The 21,765-nt window shown below is 43.3% G+C and overlaps 1 protein-coding gene across 2 annotated transcripts; it reads right to left on the bottom strand.

Moving 5' to 3' along the window:
* Nucleotides 1-11,255: 11,255 nt before the first annotated feature.
* On the bottom strand, nucleotides 11,256-20,394 carry iqcb1 (IQ motif containing B1). 2 transcript variants are annotated; one of them, XM_079735294.1, is made up of 14 exons: nucleotides 20,186-20,394; nucleotides 18,871-19,069; nucleotides 18,127-18,244; nucleotides 17,929-18,016; nucleotides 17,652-17,751; nucleotides 17,249-17,421; nucleotides 17,012-17,121; nucleotides 16,344-16,462; nucleotides 16,162-16,228; nucleotides 15,630-15,705; nucleotides 14,841-14,989; nucleotides 13,245-13,373; nucleotides 11,842-11,992; nucleotides 11,256-11,516 (listed from the first exon to the last, which is right to left on the bottom strand). In XM_079735294.1, the coding sequence occupies exons 1-14, from the start codon at nucleotides 20,280-20,282 to the stop codon at nucleotides 11,269-11,271; spliced, it is 1,824 nt and encodes a 607-aa protein (XP_079591420.1). In that variant the 5' UTR covers nucleotides 20,283-20,394; the 3' UTR covers nucleotides 11,256-11,268. The 2 variants fall into 2 exon arrangements, with proteins under 2 accessions (XP_079591420.1, XP_079591421.1); XM_079735295.1 differs by having other exon boundaries at nucleotides 11,256-11,501.
* Nucleotides 20,395-21,765: the final 1,371 nt, after the last annotated feature.

Genomic DNA, 21,765 nt, shown 5'->3' with positions numbered 1-21,765 from the left:
TAACAAAATTATAGATCATGGTTATTGATATACTAAAACAGATGAGTATAAAGGCAAAAAAAGTTAATAATTAGAAATCTATAATTGATTGAATACGTAACAAATCATAAATAAGCATAGAATTATAGAATCCATAAAGATCAAAGATTATAGATAATACAAAACACATAAAATATTGTAATTCATAATCTATTATAAATGACAATTATTTATAGGTTGTAATCTAGATAATTACACATGGTTGATGATTTATCCATCTCTACAACACGATAACACACAGAGACATTCAGGAATCAGAAAGTCCTTGAATTGTCTTTGGATGCATTTGTTCTAAACAGTTCCTACTGTTCAAAGTAATGAACACTCAATTCAATTAGCCGAGGGTCATGGAAAGACAAGGAGGTCAATTTATTAACTAGAATTGCATTTCCTGCAGAGAATACGGTGAGTGCTGTAGTACAAAGTGAGGTTGGAAATATGTTTTAATAAAACCTCATAGATTAAGACATAAAGAAACGCTAAACGGTTTAAATCAAGTGAAGGGATTTGAATAAAAATGTTCAAAAGTCTAAATGGAGTAAACAATGTAAACATGCACACCATTTAAGAAAAGGTATATGGTTGGAAACAAATTAAGTGGCAGCTGAATTAAAAGCACAAAGCAGGGGTTAAAACTAACTTTTTTCACCACAGTCCCGGAAACGTCCCGAAAAAACATTTTAAACCGTCCCGAATAGTCCCCAAGAATCTTTTTTACATTTTGAGTTGTTACTTACTGATACTATAATAAAAACACAATACATTGTGTTGATAAAATTCTATATTTATTTCCAGACTAGATTTGTTTAGCTTCAAGATGACAACCAACAGTCACAGAACGTGACCTCCTGCCACCATTTAGACTGCATTCAGTGAGTTTTATTCGTCAAGAGGAGGGTCATGAATTGAGATTTGCATGAGGCTGTTCAGAGTGTCATTGGCTAGGCGAGACCTCCAGTCCGAATTCATTCATAAAAAAATAAAAACATTCAGGAGTATGCAAATTATTCTAAAGAGGTCTAGAGATGCACGGTTGGCGGTCATACCCGCGGACACCGTGGATAATCCACGGGTTGGGTGGATTGCGTGAAAAAAAGTAATAGTGCTGGGGTCGCGGTTGAAATGAATAAATAAATATTAAGGAGGTTAAAATATTGACTAGGAAAACGGCAAACTGACAAATTTGACATATATTTTTCTATAAACTTCCTGCGTCTGAAATGTGGGAACATCTCCGCCCAGCGCTCTGGTTTTCCGTAAGCATTCCACTCTGCGATCATCCCTGCTGCGTATGCCCTCACACACATTGTTGAAATATACTGGATGCTTTATTCTTTCTATGTGGCTTTTAGTTAATGATTGGGCTATAATAAGACCACGTTGGCTATGTAATCTCAGACAACAGGGGACATTTCATAGTGGTTGGACATTTTAGCGTGCCGACAGGCTTTTGTCGGGACGCGGAACACGCAACTCAAAATCGGGACGTCTGGTCACCTGATGATCGGGCGGGTGCGGGTATCAATTATTGAAAAAAACATTGCTTCGGGTGGATATTGATATTAGGCAGCGGGTACGGATGACATTACAGCTCATCCGCGCATCTCTAGTCTAGACTCCGTGCGGAGCTCCGACTTCTCCAGTGAACCAAGAAAGCCCGCGCTGTGACGAACGGGGGATTTGACCCCCTCGGTTTTACACAGGAAACTTGAGATAAGACGGTGGAATCGCCGGGCGTGCCAAGCTGCGACCGAACCGGCTTGGCAGCGTAAAAAGGCCGTCACTATTGTTGCAAGCAGTCTGCATCTCACTGAAGAACACAAACGCGAGCGCACCAGCCAATTGAACGAACCTCAGTCATTTTTCCACAGACCGGAACCCGTTCGGGTTTACAGAAAGTGTTGAAAACTTAAAAAGAAAAATGAAGTCAGTGCCCACAAAATTCTCTTCGTCCAAAGGGTCGACCCGAGAGAGAATATTGATCCTCCCGATGACAATTAATTACGTCCCCGGGACGACGGGACATCGTTAATTTTAATCCCTGGCGCATGAAAAATGATTGAGTTACGATGTCTTAAAGGGGACATGTCATACCACCAGGTGTGAGTGTGATTAGCCATTACAAGCCGTTTTCAAAATGTGCAGCATTGTGACATCACAGGTGGGCGTGTCCATCTAGATGTGTGACGGATAGATGGACACGCCAACCTGTGATGTCACAATGCTGCACATTTTCAAACCTGCTTGTAATGGCTAATCACACTCACACCTGGTGGTATGAAATGCCCCTTTAAAGGGGAACTATGCAACTTTTTTGGCTTAATTTACCTTAATAAAAGAGGTTAAGAGTCATTGTAACATGGCTCCACACATTCGCCTGCTTCTTTGACAACAAACGCACATGGCTGGCGTAGAAGTGCATGGGGAAGAGTTGTCAACGAGTTGTTAGGACAGTGTTGTAAAATATCTCCTCCGAAGCTGTAGGGGGAGCTCAATGCGAGCGCAAACCAAGGATACAGCGAAGAAGTGGCCAAAGTTGCAGAGTTCCCCTTTAAGAAGTAGGTGTTTCAGAATGGGCAGACGTCTTCAATGAAAACAGCTGAAAACAAAGCCGGTATGAAACTAAAACTGTGATTCTGAAGAAAGTTTAAATGATATCGAAATTCTTTTTTTTTTTTATTGAAGATACAATTATGTAGATTTGTTAAATGGTTTGAACGAAGATTAACGGTTGAATTAAACTAAATTGATTTAGTTACGTCTTAAACAGTTTGAAGTACCAGAGGACGGCTCTGCAGTCCTCCCATTGACTCCCATGTTAAAAAAAAGATCATATTTTAAAAGTAGAATCTTAAAAAGTATAAAATATTAAAAAAATCTGAAAAGAAGCGCTCGATTCCAAGCTATTCTGGATATTTAAAAATTTGAATGGAGTCTCTAGGTGAAAAATTTAGGAAGGTGATAGGTCCCAAAGTTTATAGAGAATAATAAAGAAAGAAAGAATAAAACTTATGAAGAACAATAGTTGAGCGCTGCATGCAGCACTCACCTAACTAGAGTTGTGTCTGAACATACTACAGTTGTCATTGTAGTTGATCTAACTCTCTAGTTGTAGTCTATTTCCCAAGTTGTATTTATTTATCTTTCTATTTGTAGTTATTCTCTCTAGTTGTAGTTTATCTTACTAGTTGTAGTTTATTCAATTAAATTTTATTTGTATAGCCCTTAATCACCATTATAGTATCAAAGGGCTTAACAGACCAAATACTTACGACACCCTCCTGACTCAAGCCCCCAAAAAGGCAAGAAAATAACTCCCTTTATCGATCTCTCTAGATGTAGTTTATCGCTCTAGTTGTAGTTTATCTCTCTAGAGAATCTCCCTAGTTGTAGTTTATCGTTCTGGAGAATCTCTGTAGTTGTAGTTTATCTCTTCAGTTGTAGTTTATCTATCTCTCTAGTTGTAGTTTATCTATCTCTCTAGCTTTAGTTTATCTATCACTCTAGTTGCAGTATATCTATCTCTAGTTGTAGTTTATCTATTTTCTGGTTGTAGTTTATCTCTCTCTAGTTGCAGTTTGTACATCTCTCTAGTTGTAGTTTGTCTATCTAGATGTAGTTTTTCTATCCCTAGTTGCAGTTTGTCTATCTCTCTGGTTGTAGTTTATCTCTCTAGTTGTAGTTTGTCTATCTCTAGTTGCAGTTTGTCTATCTCTCTAGTTGTAGTTTGTCTATCTAGATGTATTTTTTCTATCTCTAGTTGCAGTTTGTCTATCTCTCTAGTTATAGTTTATCTCTCTAGATGTAGTTTCTCTATCTCTAGTTGTAGTTTGTCTATCTCTCTAATTTTAGTTTATCTCTCTAGTTGTAGGAGCTATATATATATATCTAGTTGTAGTTTATCTCTCTAGTTGTAGTATGTCTATCTCTCTATTTGTACTTTATATCTGATTTTAGTCGTAGTCTATCCAGCACTCTGGTTGTAGTTAATTCATAATTCTACTTTATTTGGCTAGTGCTGCAAGTGTGACTTGATCAAATGAATACATGTGATTTAATTTACTATTTACATTGCATAACCCTTCGTCATACCTCCTTCAAACAGCAGGCGGCGTTTAAACAGCCTACCACGAATATCAGAGCATAGGAGAGACAGGGAGAGGAGAGAGAGAGACAGGGAGAGGAAAGACAGAGACAGAGAGAAGGAGCGAGAGACAGAGAGAGGCTGACAGTAAGCCGGAGACCGTTATTAGGGCTCGGTGGGGTTCGTTGGTCATCTCCGTTACACCGTGCTGAGCCAACCCCGTTAAACCTACATTCCTCTAGCGCGCGCACACGCACACACACACACACACACCTAACCCATCCGGCCCATTGGAGAAGACCAGCCATTGGTGTATCCGTTAACGTGCTCCGATCATTCATATTGATCAAGGATGCACACTCGCCCATGCACGCACACGCGCACATCAACAAACACACAGTGTGTCTCTAACCTGCTCGCGCCAGGCCGTCCTGGCCCGGGGCTCCGTGCGCCGCGGCGTCTCCCGGGTTCATCTTCCGGTGCTCCGGTGAGGCGGCTCTCTTCTGCTCGAGCTCCGTCGGTGGCTTCGATGCTCCTCGCGCCGCCCTATCCATCCATGCTGCTGTTCTCAACGCCGTCCGCTATCGCACGCGCTCATGCATCCCTCTTTCGGTGCACCGCCTGTTCGACGCCGCGTGCTACCGGAGCCTTGGTCTCCAGCGGCGTCACTCCCCGCCTCGCCCCGTCGCTCCACCTCTTCTCCTCGCGCTATTGTTGAACCGGGGGTCGGTGACTGCGGCTCCGCGGCTCGAGACTCCGCCAGCCGCTTTACAATAGGCTCCCGTGCTGCCGGAGCGCGTGTACGCAGGCGCACGCGGTCCTACGGAGCCGTGCACGTGCACCGCTTCCAGCTCCGCTGCACTGCGCGTGCAGCGGTACCCTTCATCTCGCTGGAATACAGTGCATAACATAGTCCATAATATAGGCCATACATCTTGACTCATAGTACGGTTATATATGCTATTATACCTAATAAGCATATTGGACTCATACAGCGGTACCCTTCATCCCGCAGGAACATAGGCCATAACATGGTGCATGGTGTAGTCATACCATAGTGTATAGTACTGCTCATTATTCCAAACATATTGGACTCATACAGCGGTACCCTTCATCCCGCAGGAACATAGGCCATAACATAGTGCATGGTGTAGTCATACCATAGTGTATAGTACTGCTCATTATTCCAAACATATTGGACTCAAACATAGACCTCATATTAAACTTCCTCATCAAATTATAATGCCTATAGTCCAGAGTCCAATGCAGAAAAGGCATGATAAATATAGCAATCTAATAACAATAAGCGCTGAACATAATTTCAACATTTTACTATAAAATGACTAGAGAGTGAAAATGTTAACGACTTTGTACATCAGCACATTACACATGAAATAAATTCTACCATTATATTAAATAATTATACATTGTAATTATACCATTCTACATTATAATTATACCATTCTACATTATAATTATACCATTCTACATTATAATTATACTATTCTACATTATAACTATACCATTCTACATTATAATTATACTATTCTACATTATAATTCTACCATTCTACATTATAACTACTATTATACATTATAATTCTATCATTCTACATTATAACTTCCATTCGACATTATTATTCTACCATTCTACATTATACTATTATACATTATAATTCTACCATTCTACATTATAATTCTACCATTCTACATTATACTATTATACATTATAATTCTACCATTCTACATTATAACTACCATTCGACCATGTAGCATCTACAGTAGCTGCTATCGTTGCTTTACACGGGGAATGGGTTAGCCTAGCGATTGTGATACTTGCACTTGGTTCTATGAACATCTTTACTGTACCGACAGCGATATATTGTTTCACTTCTTATGACAAATGTACTTATTGTAACGAATGCACTTATTGTAAGTCGCTTTGGATAAAAGCGTCTGCTAAATGCCTTAAATGTAAATGTAAATTCTACATTATAATCCTACTATTCTACATTATAACTACCATTCTACATGATAATTCTACTATTCTACATCATACTATTATACATTATAATTCTACCATTCTACATTATAACTACCATTCTACATTATAATTCTATCATTCTACATTATAACTACCATTCTACATGATAATTCTACTATTCTACATCATACTATTATACATTATAATTCTACCATTCTACATTATAACTACTATTCTACATTATAACTACCATTCGACATACCATTCTACATGACAGCTGAGACATCTAGTGGTCTGCTGCCCTCTGGCGGGAGATGACGGCTGAGACATCTAGTGGTCTGCTGCCCTCTGGCGGGAGATGACGGCTGAGACATCTAGTGGTCTGCTGCCCTCTGGCGGGAGATGACGGCGGAGACATCTAGTGGTCTGCTGCCCTCTGGCGGGAGATGACGGCGGAGACATCTAGTGGTCTGCTGCCCTCTGGCGGCAACTCAACTGGAGGCTTTAGAACTCTACGGTACCCTCGGTGTGAGCATTCGAGAGCGTCACTAAAAAGCTCTAACCCTATCCCCTAACCCTAACCCCTAACCTAGCAGCTAATATCAAGCCAGTAAAAGCGCTGTAGTCAACTCCAGTGGCGCCTGGTGATAAAAAATGTTGGTGCGGCACAGTAATAGACGGGGGTCTGCCCCCCCCCCCCCCCAGAAAAGAGATTTTTTTTTCCCCCTAGATTTTGGTAGATTTGATTTCCTGTGTTCATTCAAATGCAGTTAGAAATATGGGACAGTTGCTTCATTTTGTTCCTATATGCTACAGGCCGAAAATTTGAATTAATATGTAACTTACTTACTTACCTTTTAAGTATAACATTGCTTGGGGAGTCCAATTCCTCCACTGAAAAGGGTGGAAAGCTATTTACAACTCTCTGCTAGTTAGCGATCTATCTCTTCTCTACATGTAGGCTAGTTGTGTTAGGCAAATGCTGCAGAGGGAGGTAGCCTATTTGATTGATTCGCTGATTCAATCTAATGGAATGGACAATGGCTGAATTGTCCATTCATGAGGCAATAACAAAAAAGAAAAGCGATACCATTGGCCTGGGGCGCGATTTTCTTGCGCCAATGAAAAGCTGTCTCTGCTTGATAAACAGCAAAAAGTTTGCAAGCTTACATTAGGCGAGTTTCAGATCGTCTGCATTTGCGCGCATGCCTGCACGAGACTTGAGAACATCCGCCAGAACTGTCACATACTCGTCAAGTTCCCACAACGTCAAGTCGGACACAGGTGCACTTCTCGTTGTTTGAACAAGCATAGTTTGGGAGAGGGTTCGCCTCTTTGAAAGGAGTCATTTCTCACGTGGAAAATTCCATGTGGTAATTCCAACCAACCAGGGACACATTTTGATATGTTGAGGGGAGTGTTTTATGTCTGCACTTATTTGAGAGCAAATGCCCAGAAAAGCAGGCGGGAGTTGTTTTCCTGAAACTACCGCGAGTTTTGAAAGCCAGGTGACTCGTCGCATCGGAAGTTATCACAGGTATTTCTGACGTTTTTCATCCCAGAATGCATTCTGACGCATGGCAAACGAGGCCGCATGCCTCATCAAAAACAAGCCTATTGGCTTCAACGTGGCCGGCGCCCCTGACTTGGGAGGAGGGCTTTATTTAGGATGACCAATAACTAGCCTAGCCCAAATCATTGACGTTCAGACGCATAGTGGCGAAGTCACGCCCCTTCCATTAGAGCCCATGGGACCTATCGAAAATATGAATGGGTTTCAATGGAGAGAAAGTAATTATTTTCTGGTCCCAGTCTTTATATGCCCTGGATTACACATATGTTGTTTCTGGATTTAAATGATAATTTTTCATGCAAAGAAAACTAAACATTTTCGCGAAAAAGTTTGATAATGTTAGGTTTTGTTTTAGGCCGCTTTGTGAACTACAGCTCTTCGCTGCTCTCGACACGAATGATATACGTCACCACCCGCACTCGGAACTCCGGTACAGACATGGCGATCTCTCTGCTCCACTTCAACGCTTTTTTCCAAAGGGAGGATAAAAGCAACGAAAGAGGTGAAAACCATTATAAGTCGGGGCATGTGGAGAGCTTATGCCGATGGGGAGATTGTTGGTCTTGTCCGCGCCAGTCGCAGGAAGCGTGACGTCACGTACGAGACATGTAGTCTTTCTCAATGTGTTTTCTATACAGCCTTTAACTGAACAATTGCACAATAAACGGTCAAACTCTTGAAACATGAAAAATTATCATTTAAATCCGGGGCATATAAAGACTGGGACCAGAAGATAATTACTTTCCCCGATTGAAACCCATTCATATTTTTCGATCTCATAGGTCCCATGGGCTCTACCGGAAGGGGCGTGACTTCGCCACTCTATAGGCGTGGCCCAGAGCCACTATCACTCTGGCGTGGCCATAGTAGGATTCATAAATTCACAGACGGAACACCGCCGGGCCGGAAACCAGCCATTGTAAGGGGCGGAGCTACGCAGGGTTTCCTGGTGAGGGGCGGAGCTACGCAGGGTTTCCTGGTGAGGGGCGGAGCTACACAAGGTTTGTTGGTGAGGGGTGGAGCTACGCAGGGTTTATTGGTGTTGTGAGGGGCGGAGCTACGCGACATTTGTCCCGGGCACTCAGTCAGTGCCAAGAGGGAGGGTTCAGCAGAGAAGTTTAATCAATGTATTTCTACCGTGGGTAGCCCCCTAGACGGTTGATTTAAACCAGACACTTTGTTTAAGCTCGCCTTCCGACAAGCTTGGGGAAAAGTAGAGTTTGTGTGTGCGATTCAGTTGTCCTATTTCTTATCCATTTCTAGTTTAGAGTTTAGTCTTAAACAGCTCGTAACAAATATTCTAAGTTTAATATCGTGGTATTTATATTAACCAGAAGCTTTAAGACGACATTTTGTTGAAACACTTTACATCACAGAAGTAAAGTGCAGTTCCTCATAGTCTAGAGGTCGGTTTAGTTTGGTATTAATCAGATATAGTTCAGTAAACTAGAGGACGGTTTAGTTTGGTATTAATCAGATATAGTTCAGTAAACTAGAGGATGGTTTACTTTAGTATTACGGTAATCAGATATAGTCCAGTAAACTAGAGGACGGTTTAGTTTGGTATTAATCAGATATAGTTCAGTAAACTAGAGGGTGGTTTACTTTAGTATTACGGTAATCAGATATAGTTCTTCATAGAGTGGCAGACTGCAGGGAGGAGTGAGTGGGAGTGGCAGGTCTGGCAACCTGCTGGCTCCACCCCCAGGCCTTACATGGACTTCCTCACTTTAACGAGGCGAGCCTGGGGATCATTGAGGTGGAGGGCTGGGGCTTAAGAGGGCTAGCAAACAGCCCTGGGATGGGGAGGCTAGGGCTAGCAGACTACAGGCAGGGTCTGTGTGGTCGCCTGGAAGCACGGTACGGCCTACGATAGAGAGACCGCTGGAAAGAATTGGACTGGATCATAAAGGAGTTGGATGACCCTTTTCCCACCCTGGTTGCGTTTACTAGTTGAATAAACCATCCTAAGTTGAACCTGCTTTGAGTCTTGTTTCGGTATTATCTATTCAACTTGGTGGCATGGAAACCCCACACCCACTGGCCCGCTACAATAGTAAACATAGTAAAACGTTTATCCATCCGAGGAATACTTACCACCAGCCGTCATATTGTGAAACGATGGTATCTGCTCCTGTAGAAGCCACAAGTTAAAGAAACGTTTGGAAAAAAACGATTTTTATTCGCGGCCATTTAAAAGCACTACATTACCCACAATCCTAAAGACAGGACGTCTTTGATTGGTGGAGCTCGCTGTAACCATGGTAACGTTTACCGCCGGCGCGAAAGTCAAGCTGTCGCTGAAGGGACCGTTGACCACAGAGCCTCCAGGACCAGCGTCCACTGGGTGGAAACCAGTACAGGTCAGGCCTGGAGTGGAGTGAGGATTGGAGTGGACTGGACTGGAGTGAGGAGTTGTACTAATCTTGTCTGCCGAGGTGAGCATTTAAGAATAAATAAAATAAAACCTATTCAATATAGCAGTGCTATGTAGTAGTTTGGGTCGGATGAAGGCTAGCCATGCATCATGTTGAATGAGCACGTAACTGAATTCACGTTTTAAAAACGGTAGAACCGCACACACACACACTTTCTGAAGTCAATGCAGAAAAATAAATGGGAGAGATCTACTTCCAGAACCAGAGCTGTTCAGAAATGGGGCGTTCCCTGTTGTCTGTCCTCTGTATAAGTACTAGAACTTTATGTATAATGCACTTTTTAAACAATGCTTTATATCAGCAAAGCTTGAGGACCTGGAGGTCTTTATTCATGTATTTCTAATATTTGTTTAATATAACTACGTTGGCGTGTCTGGAAGCATTATTGTCATAAGTTCACAATTTATCTGCTTGATGGAAGTAAGAATTTGAAAATGCAACATTACAACTTTAGAGAATTGCAATGATGGTGTGTAATATAAGTGTATAAATTATGGTGTGTAATTTAAGTGTAGAAATAATAGTTTAATAATATACATGTATAAATTCTAAATAAATATAAGTGTATAAATGATGGTGTGTAATTTAAGTGTACAAATGATGATGTATAATGAAGAGCATCATCACAAGCCATTCCAAGGCTCCTATTATTCCAAAATGGAGGGGATGAGACATCACGATTACATTAACAGCTACATTAACCTGGTCTACCTCTAATGCTAGCACCGACAGCTAAATTAACCTGGTCTACCTCTAATGCTAGCACTAAAAGCGAAATTAACCTGGTCAGACTCAAATGCTAGCACTAAATTAACCTAAATTAACCTTGTCTACCTCTAATGCTAGCACTAAAAGCTAAATTAACCTTGTCTACCTCTAATGCTAGCACTAAAAGCTAAATTAACCTGGTCTACCTGTAATGCTAACACTTACAGCTAAATTAACCTTGTCTACCAATAATACCAGCACTAAAAGCTAAATTAGCCTGGTCTACCTCTAATGCTAGCACTAAAAGCTAAATTAGCCTGGTCTACCTCTAATGCTAGCACTAAATTAACCTTTTTCTTACCTCTAATGCAAACATTCAAGGTAAAGTAACAGATTCAAATACTTTAGGATTAACCAAGGTTTTAATTGATGTGTTGAATATCTTAAATGATTTTTACTGGACCATCAAGCTTCCAATCAGAATCCAACCCGACTTCCAGCTCTACTTGAGAGGCTGGACTCAGAGTGGAAGTGACGTCATCACGGTTATCCAGCCAGCTGTTCCACCAGGGCAGGCTGCTGGCCTGCAGCAATGCATCATGGGACTGCTGGGCCCAGGCAGCCACCGGCCCCGAGCGACTGTGGAAGACCTGCACATCTGTAGCTGTGGCAACACCTAGGGAGGGGGCGTCTGCACAAGAGTTAGGCCTGGTTAGGGTGGGTTAGGTCTGGTTAGGGTGGGTTGGGTCTGGTTAGGGTCAGTTAGGCCTGGTTATGGTCAGTTAGGTCTGGTTAGGGTGGGTTAGGTCTGGTTAGGGTGGGTTATGTCGGGTTAGGGTGGGTTATGTCGGGTTAGGGTCAGTTAGGCCTGGTTAGGGTCAGTTAGGCCTGGTTAGGGTCAGTTAGGTCTGGTTAGGGTCAGTTAGGCCTGGTTAGGGTCAGTTAGGTCTGGTTAGGGTCAGTTAGGCCTGGTTAGGGTCAGTTAGGCCTGGTTAGGGTCAGTTAGGCCTGGTTACCTGCCAGCAGGTCCAGCTGCGTGTTGATGTGTGCCAGCAGGGCGTGTCTGTGCTGCTGTCGGCGGGCGTGGAGCTCCAGGCCAGCAGAGAGGAGGGAGCTCTGGGTCTGGAGGAACAGCTGATCACACGCCTGCTGAGACACAGCGCACGACTACACACACACACACACACGTTACTGACACAGCGCACGACTACACACACACACACGTTACTGACACAGCGCACGACTACACACACACACACACACACACACGTTACTGACACAGCGCACGACTACACACACACACACACACGTTACTGACACAGCGCACGACTACACACACGCACACGTTACTGACACAGCACACGACTACACACACACGTTACTGACACAGCGCACGACTACACACACACGTTACTGACACAGCGCACGACTACACACACACACACGTTACTGACACGTTACTGACACAGCGCACGACTACACACACACACGTTACTGACACAGCGCACGACTACACACACACACACGTTACTGACACAGCGCACGACTACACACACACACACGTTACTGACACAGCGCACGACTACAAACACACGTTACTGACACAGTGCACGACTACACACACACACGTTAGACTGGCACAGCAAACGACCACACACATGTTAAACTCACACAACGCACGACTACACACACACGTTAGATTCATGGTCGTCATTACATGGATGATTTAAATGTTATATGGTATGTGTATGTCACGTATAACCTGTTCTATGTATGTTATGTAGTCATACATTTGATCTGTATGTAGTCTATGTATATCACATCAGAGGTATACAATGTATTCATAACATGTATGTAATGTTTACATGTTAACATGTTTCACAAAGTCAGTGTATTCATAACATGGTTTGTGTATCTTATGTATAACAAGTTTCACAAAGTCAGTGTATTCATAACATGTGTGTATCTAATAGGGATCGACCGATACCGATTTTTTAGGGCCGATACCGATATATTTTTATCAGCCTTAGCCGATAACCCGATACGGATTTTCTTGAGCCGATATTTTGAGCCGATTTTACCCTGGAAATCCAGAGTTCTCGCGGGAGCACAATTTGAATTTGCTCAGTGAGTCACTCTGGGAACGAGCAATATACTGATACCGATACATGTAAAAAACGATAATATTGGCCGGCCGATATATCGGTCGATCACTAGTATCTAATGTATAACATGTTTCACAAAGTCAGTGGATTCATAACATGTTGTGCGTATCTAATGTATAACGTGTCCTGAAGGGTATGTATTCATAACATGTTACAAGGTAATTAATTGATAACATGTTATATGCATGTCCCCATGAGATGTTGGATATATGTGGATGAATAAAAGGTTATATGAATAAACATGAAGTACGTACCGGATTATGACGAACATAATGCTCAACCTCTTTATTTAGCTCCGCCCTTCGTCTGTCTGTCAGACCAATCAATTTAAAGCATGTGGGAGGGGCCTTCAAACCTCTGCGTTTCCTCAGGAAGTTAAGAACCTGCAGAGAACATCAAGCAAACACGCTTACACACGTATATATACATACAAACGAGTATACAGTATATGTATGTTATGTTTTATGTATTTATATTTATACACATGCATATACATTTGTATATACACTAGAGAACCACGGTTGGCGGTTTAGAGTCCGTGGCTAAACCGCGGATCGGACGGATGACGTGACAAAAAATAATATTTTAATTAAATTCGGGCGGACGGCGGTTTAACCGATCAAATTAAAAATATATATACATTGTTAAATACACACACACACTCGAAAAAAGAAAAAAAAAAGTTTAAATTGAGTGACGATCCATCCAATGTCGCGTCTCGTTGCAGCGCCTACCTTATAGGCCACTAAGTGAACGTCTCGTAGATGAGACTGCCCTTGGGTTATTTTCTTTCGATATTAGTTATATTTTAAAACAGCCCATCATTGTAGCCTAGCACTCGTGGAATAAAGAATTGAAGAGAGTTTAATGAGTGATTTGACTCAGAAGTGACATTCGGCAATGGCAGCGTGAGATGTTCAGAACAAATTCAACTTCTAGTTCAATAACATCCTCAGCTAAGAAAGAAGGCAAGAAAAATTGTTGGAAGACTTTTTGCAAGTCAAGCAGGCAAGTTTTGGGGTTATGTACAATTAAAAATGTGAACATGCATGTTGCACTGTTGTGCGGTGGACTTGCAGCGAATTTTAGAATGAATAGGCTCAAGCCTGCGTTTCTTTAATATCAAGGGTTTCTTTTTTTTTGGCAAAAAATAAAGTGCAATAGGCATTAGCCGATATAGTAGGCTAAATACAACCGGCGGATGGCGGGCGGTTGCAGTTTTGAAAATGGTTAAAAAACGTTGGTGCCATCGGATGGCGGACGAACATGCGTTTGTGATGCGGTTGCGGATAAAATAATAGCCCATCCGCGCATCCCTAAAATACAAATATGTTTCCTTACATTCCAATTTAATACCTTTTTAATATCCTTTATACAGAATAATATTATGACATAATACCTTTATTAATATCTTTAAATATCGACGAAATAGCGATGAAAACAATATCGCGAGTTTGAGATCTCAACGATGGGATATTGCCCAATATCCCGAGATAGCGAACCAATCAAATTGCGCTATCTTAGGAGGTTCATGTGTAGCATATACTAAAGTATAATATTGCATAATAATAATACCTTTATTAATATTATCATTTATACAGTATCATTTTATATAATTATAATGCCTTTATGAATATTATCCTTTATATAGTATAATATTTGTACATAATAATATCTTCAAAATATTAATATCCTTTATACAGTGTGAGTGAGTGAGTGAGTGAGTGAGTGAGTGAGTGAGTGAGTGAGTGAGTGAGTGAGTGAGTGAGTGAGTGAGTGTGTGTGAGTGAGTGAGTGAGTGAGTGTGTGAGTGAGTGAGTGTGTGTGAGTGAGTGTGAGTGTGTGTGTACCGCTCTCTGCAGGGTGCTCGCTGCACGGTGCTGTGTGTGTGCGTGACGGAGTGTGTGGAAGCTCCTCTCCGCCTGGTGACCTCGCCACCATCTCTGGATCGCCACGGCAGCAGAATCCTCCAGCTGGTGCTGGTACCTCTGGACCAGCCCTAGAATAATGACATCATCAATCAGTAACTGGTACCTCTGGACCAGCCCTAGAATAATGACATCATCAATCAGTAACTGGTACCTCTGGACCAGCTCTTGAATAACGACATCATCAATCAGTAACTGGTACCTCTGGACCAGCTCTAGAATAACGACATCATCAATCAGTAACTGGTACCTCTGGACCAGCTCTAGAATAATGACATCATCAATCAGTAACTGGTACCTCTGGACCAGCCCTAGAATAACGACATCATCAATCAGTAACTGGTACCTCTGGACCAGCTCTAGAATAACAACATCATCAATCAGTAACTGGTACCTCCTGACCAGCTCTAGAATAATGACATCATCAATCAGTAACTGGTACCTCTGGACCAGCTCTAGAATAATGACATCATCAATCAGTAACTGGTACCTCTGGACCAGCTCTAGAATAATGACATCATCAGTAGGGATGTTATTAATCAGTAACTGGTACCTCTGGACCAGCTCTAGAATAATGACATCATCAGTAGGGATGCTATTAATCAGTAACTTAGGTATGAGGTTATGTATTTCACTAGCTGGTTAGGATTAGGTATGAGAATATGTACTTTACCAGATGGTTAGGGTTAGGTAGGAGGTAATGTATTTTACCAGCTGGTAGAAGGTGAAGCAGCTGTTTCTGCTTTTGGTGGAAACGCCTTCTGGCTCGTTGTCTTCTCAAATATACCTGGAACCCACACAAACACACACTCCATATTTGTACGGAGAGACCTGATTTATCCTGGTATCTTACATTAAGCCACACCCACCTGATATCTGAGCTACACATTAAGCCACACCCACCTGATATCTGAGCTACACATTAAGCCACACTCACCTGATATCTGAGCTACACATTAAGCCACACCCACCTGATATCTGAGCTACACATTAAGCCACACCCACCTGATATCTGAGCTAAACATTAAGCCACACCCACCTGATATCTGAGCTAAACATTAAGCTACACCCACCTGATATCTGAGCTACACATTAAGCCACACCCACCTGATATCTGAGCTAAACATTAAGCTACACCCACCTGATATCTGAGCTACACATTAAGCCACACCCACCTGATATCTGAGCTACACATTAAGACACACCCACCTGATATCTGAGCTACACATTAAGCCACACCCACCTGGTATTTGAGCTCTGCTTCCCAACGATTCGTCTGTTCCAGAAGTTTTCGCTGATTGACCTTCGCCCTGAGCCAGACAGGTAGACAGATGGAGAGACAGACATGTAGATATGTTAAGAGACAGACAGGATGAAAGACAGACAGGTGGGCATGTTGAGGGACAGACAGACAGACAGACAGACCTGTATTTCCTCTGCAGGAGGCCAACCGCTCTGGGCAGGTTCTTGATTCTATTTCTGGTCACATGACCTCTCCACACGGCCTGGATCACACAGGCGGCCCGCACGCGCTCACAACACGCCTGCACACAGTGAGCACGCTACGTTAGCACGTTAGCACGCGCTCACAACACGCCTGCACACAGTGAGCACGCTACGTTAGCACGTTAGCACGCGCTCACAACACGCCTGCACACAGTGAGCACGCTACGTTAGCACGTTAGCACGCGCTCACAACACGCCTGCACACAGTGAGCACGCTACGTTAGCACGTTAGCACGCGCTCACAACACGCCTGCACACAGTGAGCACGCTACGTTAGCACGTTAGCATGCGCTCACAACAAGCCTGCACACAGTGAGCACGCTACGTTAGCATGTTAGCAAGCGCCCACAACACGCCTGCACACAGTAAGCAAGCTACGTTAGCATGTTAGCTCGCGCTCACAACACGTCTGCACAGAGGGAGCACGCTACGTTAGCATGCTCACTGTGTGCACGCGCTCACACACAGTTAGCATGTTAGCTTTCAACACGCCAACACACACAGTGAGCACGCTACGTTAGCATGTTAACTATCAATACCACAACAACCAATTAGCATGTTAGCATTAATAAAACAACTGTACAGACCTGTGTGTTTTCTGCTGTGGGCCAATCAGAATGAAGGATTGTGATGAGCTGATCGACCTCTTGATTGAAGCCCCGCCTCCTCCAGTCTTTGTTGAGAAGGCGGTCCAAACCTGTCAATCAGGTTGAATTATTTGGTAACCATGTATGACATCACTATGACGTCCCTCTGTTTTTCTGTTTTCTTCATTTTCACGTCATGGATCATAGGTGGAGAACGTGACATCACCCTCTTCTTACCTGGGAAGGTGCGGAGGAGGGCGTGGCGCGGCCTGTCCAGCTGATTGGCTATTAGGACAAGCAAGCCAATGCAAGCTCCGCCCACTGCGTTGTCAGAGCTGACAGCCAACTGGCCGACAGCGTCGTTCATCAACAGCAGCACGGAGTCGTCACTCAACCCCGACAGGAAGTCACTGCTCAGGTAAGGCCAAAGACAGGAGTTCACTTAACTTAACTTAAGGTAAGGTAAGATTACGTTAAGATAAGTTTAGTTGTGGCAAGGGTTAAAGGGAGATAAGAGTAAAGGTATGATAAGTTAAGGGGAAAAGAAAGATAAGATAAGTTATGGCAAGAGTAAGGGTCAGACAGGTTAAGTTAAAGTAAGGGTCAGACAGACAGGTGGATAGACAGGCAGACCGGTTACCTGCTGGTTTTGCAGATTTGACTCCACAGTGAAACACAGACCAGAGAGATGATGACATCATCGCACACCTGCATCCTCTCATAATACAGAGAGCTCAGAACTAGAGGGAGAACCATGGTTACTATGGTAACAGGCGGTGTCTGGTGCCAGTGGTGAAACATGGTAACTATGGTAACAGCCCGTGTCTATTATCTCTGGTGCACCGTGTTAGCTATGGCAACAGGCTGTGTCTGGGATCTCTGGTGCACCGTGGTAACTATGGTAGCTAATGGTCTACCTTGAGGGGTGAGACAGCTGTAGGCTCCGAGGACCCACCCCACCGAATCCATTACCGTCTTATAGAGAGAGAGACACTCTGTTCTCTGCTGTACAGACGGACAGACGGACAGACAGTTAGGCAGACAGACAGACCGACAGGTACTCAGAGAGACAGGTAGTCAGGCCAGCACGGAGACGGACGGACAGAGAGAGGTACCTCTGCTACTTGAGTCATCAGCCTGCAAGCCAGTGAAAGCAGTCCCTCCATGACTAAAGGCAGAAGCCTGTAGAATGCCTTCTGGTCTTTGTCAGGCTCCGCCCCCACACAGCAGGAACTAGAAGAATGAAATACATCGAGCTCAGCTTTAGACCAGTACAATACACCTGGTTGACTTGTCAGCTGGTACACCTGTCAGCTGGTTCACCTCTCAGCTGGTTGACCTGTCAGCTGGTAAACCTGTCAGCTGGTTCACCTGTCAGCTGGTTGACCTGTCAGCTGGTAGACCTGTCAGCTGGTCCAGCTGGTACACCTGTCAGCTGGTCCAGCTGGTACACCTGGTTCACCTGTCAGCTGGTTCGGCTGGTTCAGCTGGTTCACCTGTCAGCTGGTTCAGCTGGTTCACCTGTCACCTGGTTCACCTGTCACCTGGTTCGGCTGGTTCACCTGTCAGCTGGTTCAGCTGGTTCACCTGTCACCTGGTTCAGCTGTCACCTGGTTCAGCTGGTACACCTGTCAGCTGGTACACCTGTCACCTGGTTCACCTGTCACCTGGTTCACCTGTTAGCTGGTTCACCTGTAACCTGGCTCAGCTGGTTCACCTGTCACCTGTCAGCTGGTTCACCTGTCAGCTGGTTCAGATGGCTCACCTGTCAGCTGGTACACCTGTCAGCTGGTTCACCTGTCAGCTGGTTGACCTGGTTGACCTTTGACCTCTGTCAGGTGAGCCTGTAGCAGCCTCACCTGAGGATCTGGGCCAGCTGCACAGCGTTCCTCCAGGCCTCAATGGTGATGTTCTCAGGCCGCAGTACATCAGTCTCCATGGTAACATGGTCCAGGCTAATGGCTGCTAAGCAGAAGTCCAGGATGTGGGCGTCGATCAGACGCCTCTTCAGACCGGCCAGGTCCTGGGTTGGACCGACCGACCCCCTGGTCAGGGCCTCTACAACATCAACCAATCAGATCACTGCCTCTACAACATCCACCAATCAGATCACTGCCTCTACAACATCCACCAATCAGATCACTGCCTCTACAACATCCACCAATCAGATCACTGCCTCTACAACATCTACCAATCAGATCACTGCCTCTACAACATCAACCAATCAGATCACTGCCTCTACAACATCAACCAATCAGATCACTGCCTCTACAACATCAACCAATCAGATCACTGCCTCTACAACATCCACCAATCAGATCACTGCCTCTACAACATCAACCAATCAGATCACTGCCTCTACAACATCAACCAATCAGATCACTGCCTCTACAACCTCCACCAATCAGATCACTGCCTCTACAACATCAACCAATCAGATCACTGCCTCTACATCAACCAATCAGATCACTGCCTCTACAACATCAACCAATCAGATCACTGCCTCTACAACATCCACCAATCAGATCACTGCGTCTACACAACAACCAATCAGATCACTGCGTCTACACAACAACCAATTACATCGCTGTATCTACACAACAACCAATCAGATCAATGTGTCTACGCAACAAGCAATCAGATCACTGCGTCAACACAACAACCAATCAGATCACTGTGTCTACGCAACAACCAATCAGATCACTGCGTCTACACAACAACCAATCAGATCAATGTTTCTTCACAACAACCACTTAGATCGCTTCATCTACACAACAACAAAGACAGCCCAGAGATACATAAACCAGTCAGCCCAGAGATACATAAACCAGTCAGCCCAGAGATACATAAACCAGTCACCCCACAGATACATAAACCAGTCAGCCCTGCCTACTCCCCCCTAGGGGTGGTTAAATACTACACAACAATGCTAGTGGTGATAACCCATCAACACAAAAGGTTTCTCATGCGTAAAGACGCATGAAAATATGAATAAAATATTAGAAACTAACCTTTTAATGTGGAGAACGAAATGCTTAATACCTTATATTGTGGAAAACAAAATACTTAATACCTTGTAGTTGGGAGAACTAAGTATGTAATATGTAATGTATAACGTTGAATGGTAATATGTAACGTGTAACATGTAATGTGTAATTTGTAACGTCTAATTACCTCGCAGTTTGTGGAGGACTAAAGTCGTCTTCTCTTCAGGAGCTAACGTCGCGTCGTCCACCAGATTCTTCAGCTCCACAACAACTTGATCTTCCATGGTTTTAATATCAGTCAGGTTGGTCAAATGTATATTTAGATATATATAAACATCATAGATATGTCAATGGATTAATATATTATATATATTATCCAACATGCGACGCTTAATGTCTTTCGTCATCGGAATAAGACGTTTCATCTCTTCCGTCATCGCAATGCGACGCACACTTTGTTGTTGATTGTATTCTAGAAAATGAATTAACTGGTTTCCGGCTATAATAATGTGAAAAGATGAATATAAAGACGTCATTAAATCAACATGTAAAATTGTGTGTTGCTTCATCAGAATCATTACGATAATAAATAATAAAACATTGAATATTTCTGCAGTTTGGATAATAGACCACAAGATGGCAGCATTGCACTAAATACTCATTAATGATTTGATTGATGAAGAAATACTTTGATATTTTAGCAGAAAGTCGACTGGAAATTATTCAGATTCATACTAAATACCAGAAATGATCATACTTATATTATCTTTGAATCTCTTGATTATCACTGATGGGTTTTGATACTTCGACCACTGCCTTGTTCACCTGATATTTCAGCTATTTCCGCACACCCCAACGAATACCGCTCCTCCGGAAGTCCCGCCCTCTTTGCTAACCCTAACCCTAACCCTAGTTCGTAAATACGCCCTTACCGGTAGACCCCGGAGTCAATGGGATCGAAAAATATGAATGGGTTTCAATGGAGAGAAAGTAATTATCTCCTGGTCCCAGTCTTTATATGCCCCGGATTACACATATGTTGTTTTGGATTAAATGATAATTTTCCATGCCAAGAGTTTGACCGTCTATTCTGCAATTGTTCAGTTAAAGGCTATAGAGAAAACACATTGAGAAAGACTACACGGCTCGTATGTGACGTCACGCTCCCTGCGACTGGCGTGGACAAGACCAACAATCTCCCCATCGGCATAAGCTCTCCACATGCCCCGACTTATAATGGTTTTCACCTCTTTCGACGCTGTTATCCTCCCTTTGGAAAAAAGAGGTGAAGTGGAGCAGAGAGATCGCCATGTCTGTACCGGAGTTCCGAGTGCGGGTGGTGACGTATATCATTCGCGTCGAGAGCAGCGAAGAGCTGTAGTTCACAAAGCGGCCTCAAACAAAACCTAACATTATCAAACTTCTTCGAGAAAATGTTTAGTTTTCTTTGCATGAAAAGTTATAATTTAAATCCACAAACAACATATGTGTCATCCAGGGCATACAAAGACTGGGACCAGAAAATAATGACTTTCTCTCCATTGCAACCCATTCATATCTTTCGAACTCATAGGTCCCATGGGCTCTACCTGAAGGGGCGTGACTTCGCCACTCTGGCGCGTTCACGGTCCTGATGATAACGAGACGACTCGCCAATGATGACACTAGTGTTGGGAAGTTCGACTCTTTTTACTGAATCGGATCTTTAACTCTCGGTCAGTAAATTGAACGAATCTTTTTTTGAGTCATTTCGTTCATTTCGTTCAT

Source organism: Pollachius pollachius (genome assembly GCF_949987615.1).
Source record: "Pollachius pollachius genome assembly, chromosome: 4".
Taxonomy (NCBI): domain Eukaryota; kingdom Metazoa; phylum Chordata; class Actinopteri; order Gadiformes; family Gadidae; genus Pollachius; species Pollachius pollachius.
The sequence above is the reverse complement of the archived record's forward strand: the minus strand, read 5'-3'. Positions and strand labels throughout refer to the sequence as shown.

Coding starts and splice junctions, on each gene's coding strand:
- iqcb1 (XM_079735294.1), bottom strand. CDS start 20,282: ATGGAAGATCAAGTTGTTGTGGAGCTGAAGAATCTGGTGGACGACGCG. Junction 17,752..17,928: donor CAGCTGTCTCACCCCTCAAG/GTAGACCATTAG, acceptor TTCTCCCTCTAG/TTCTGAGCTCTCTGTATTAT. Junction 17,422..17,651: donor CAAATCTGCAAAACCAGCAG/GTAACCGGTCTG, acceptor TTACCTGAGCAG/TGACTTCCTGTCGGGGTTGA.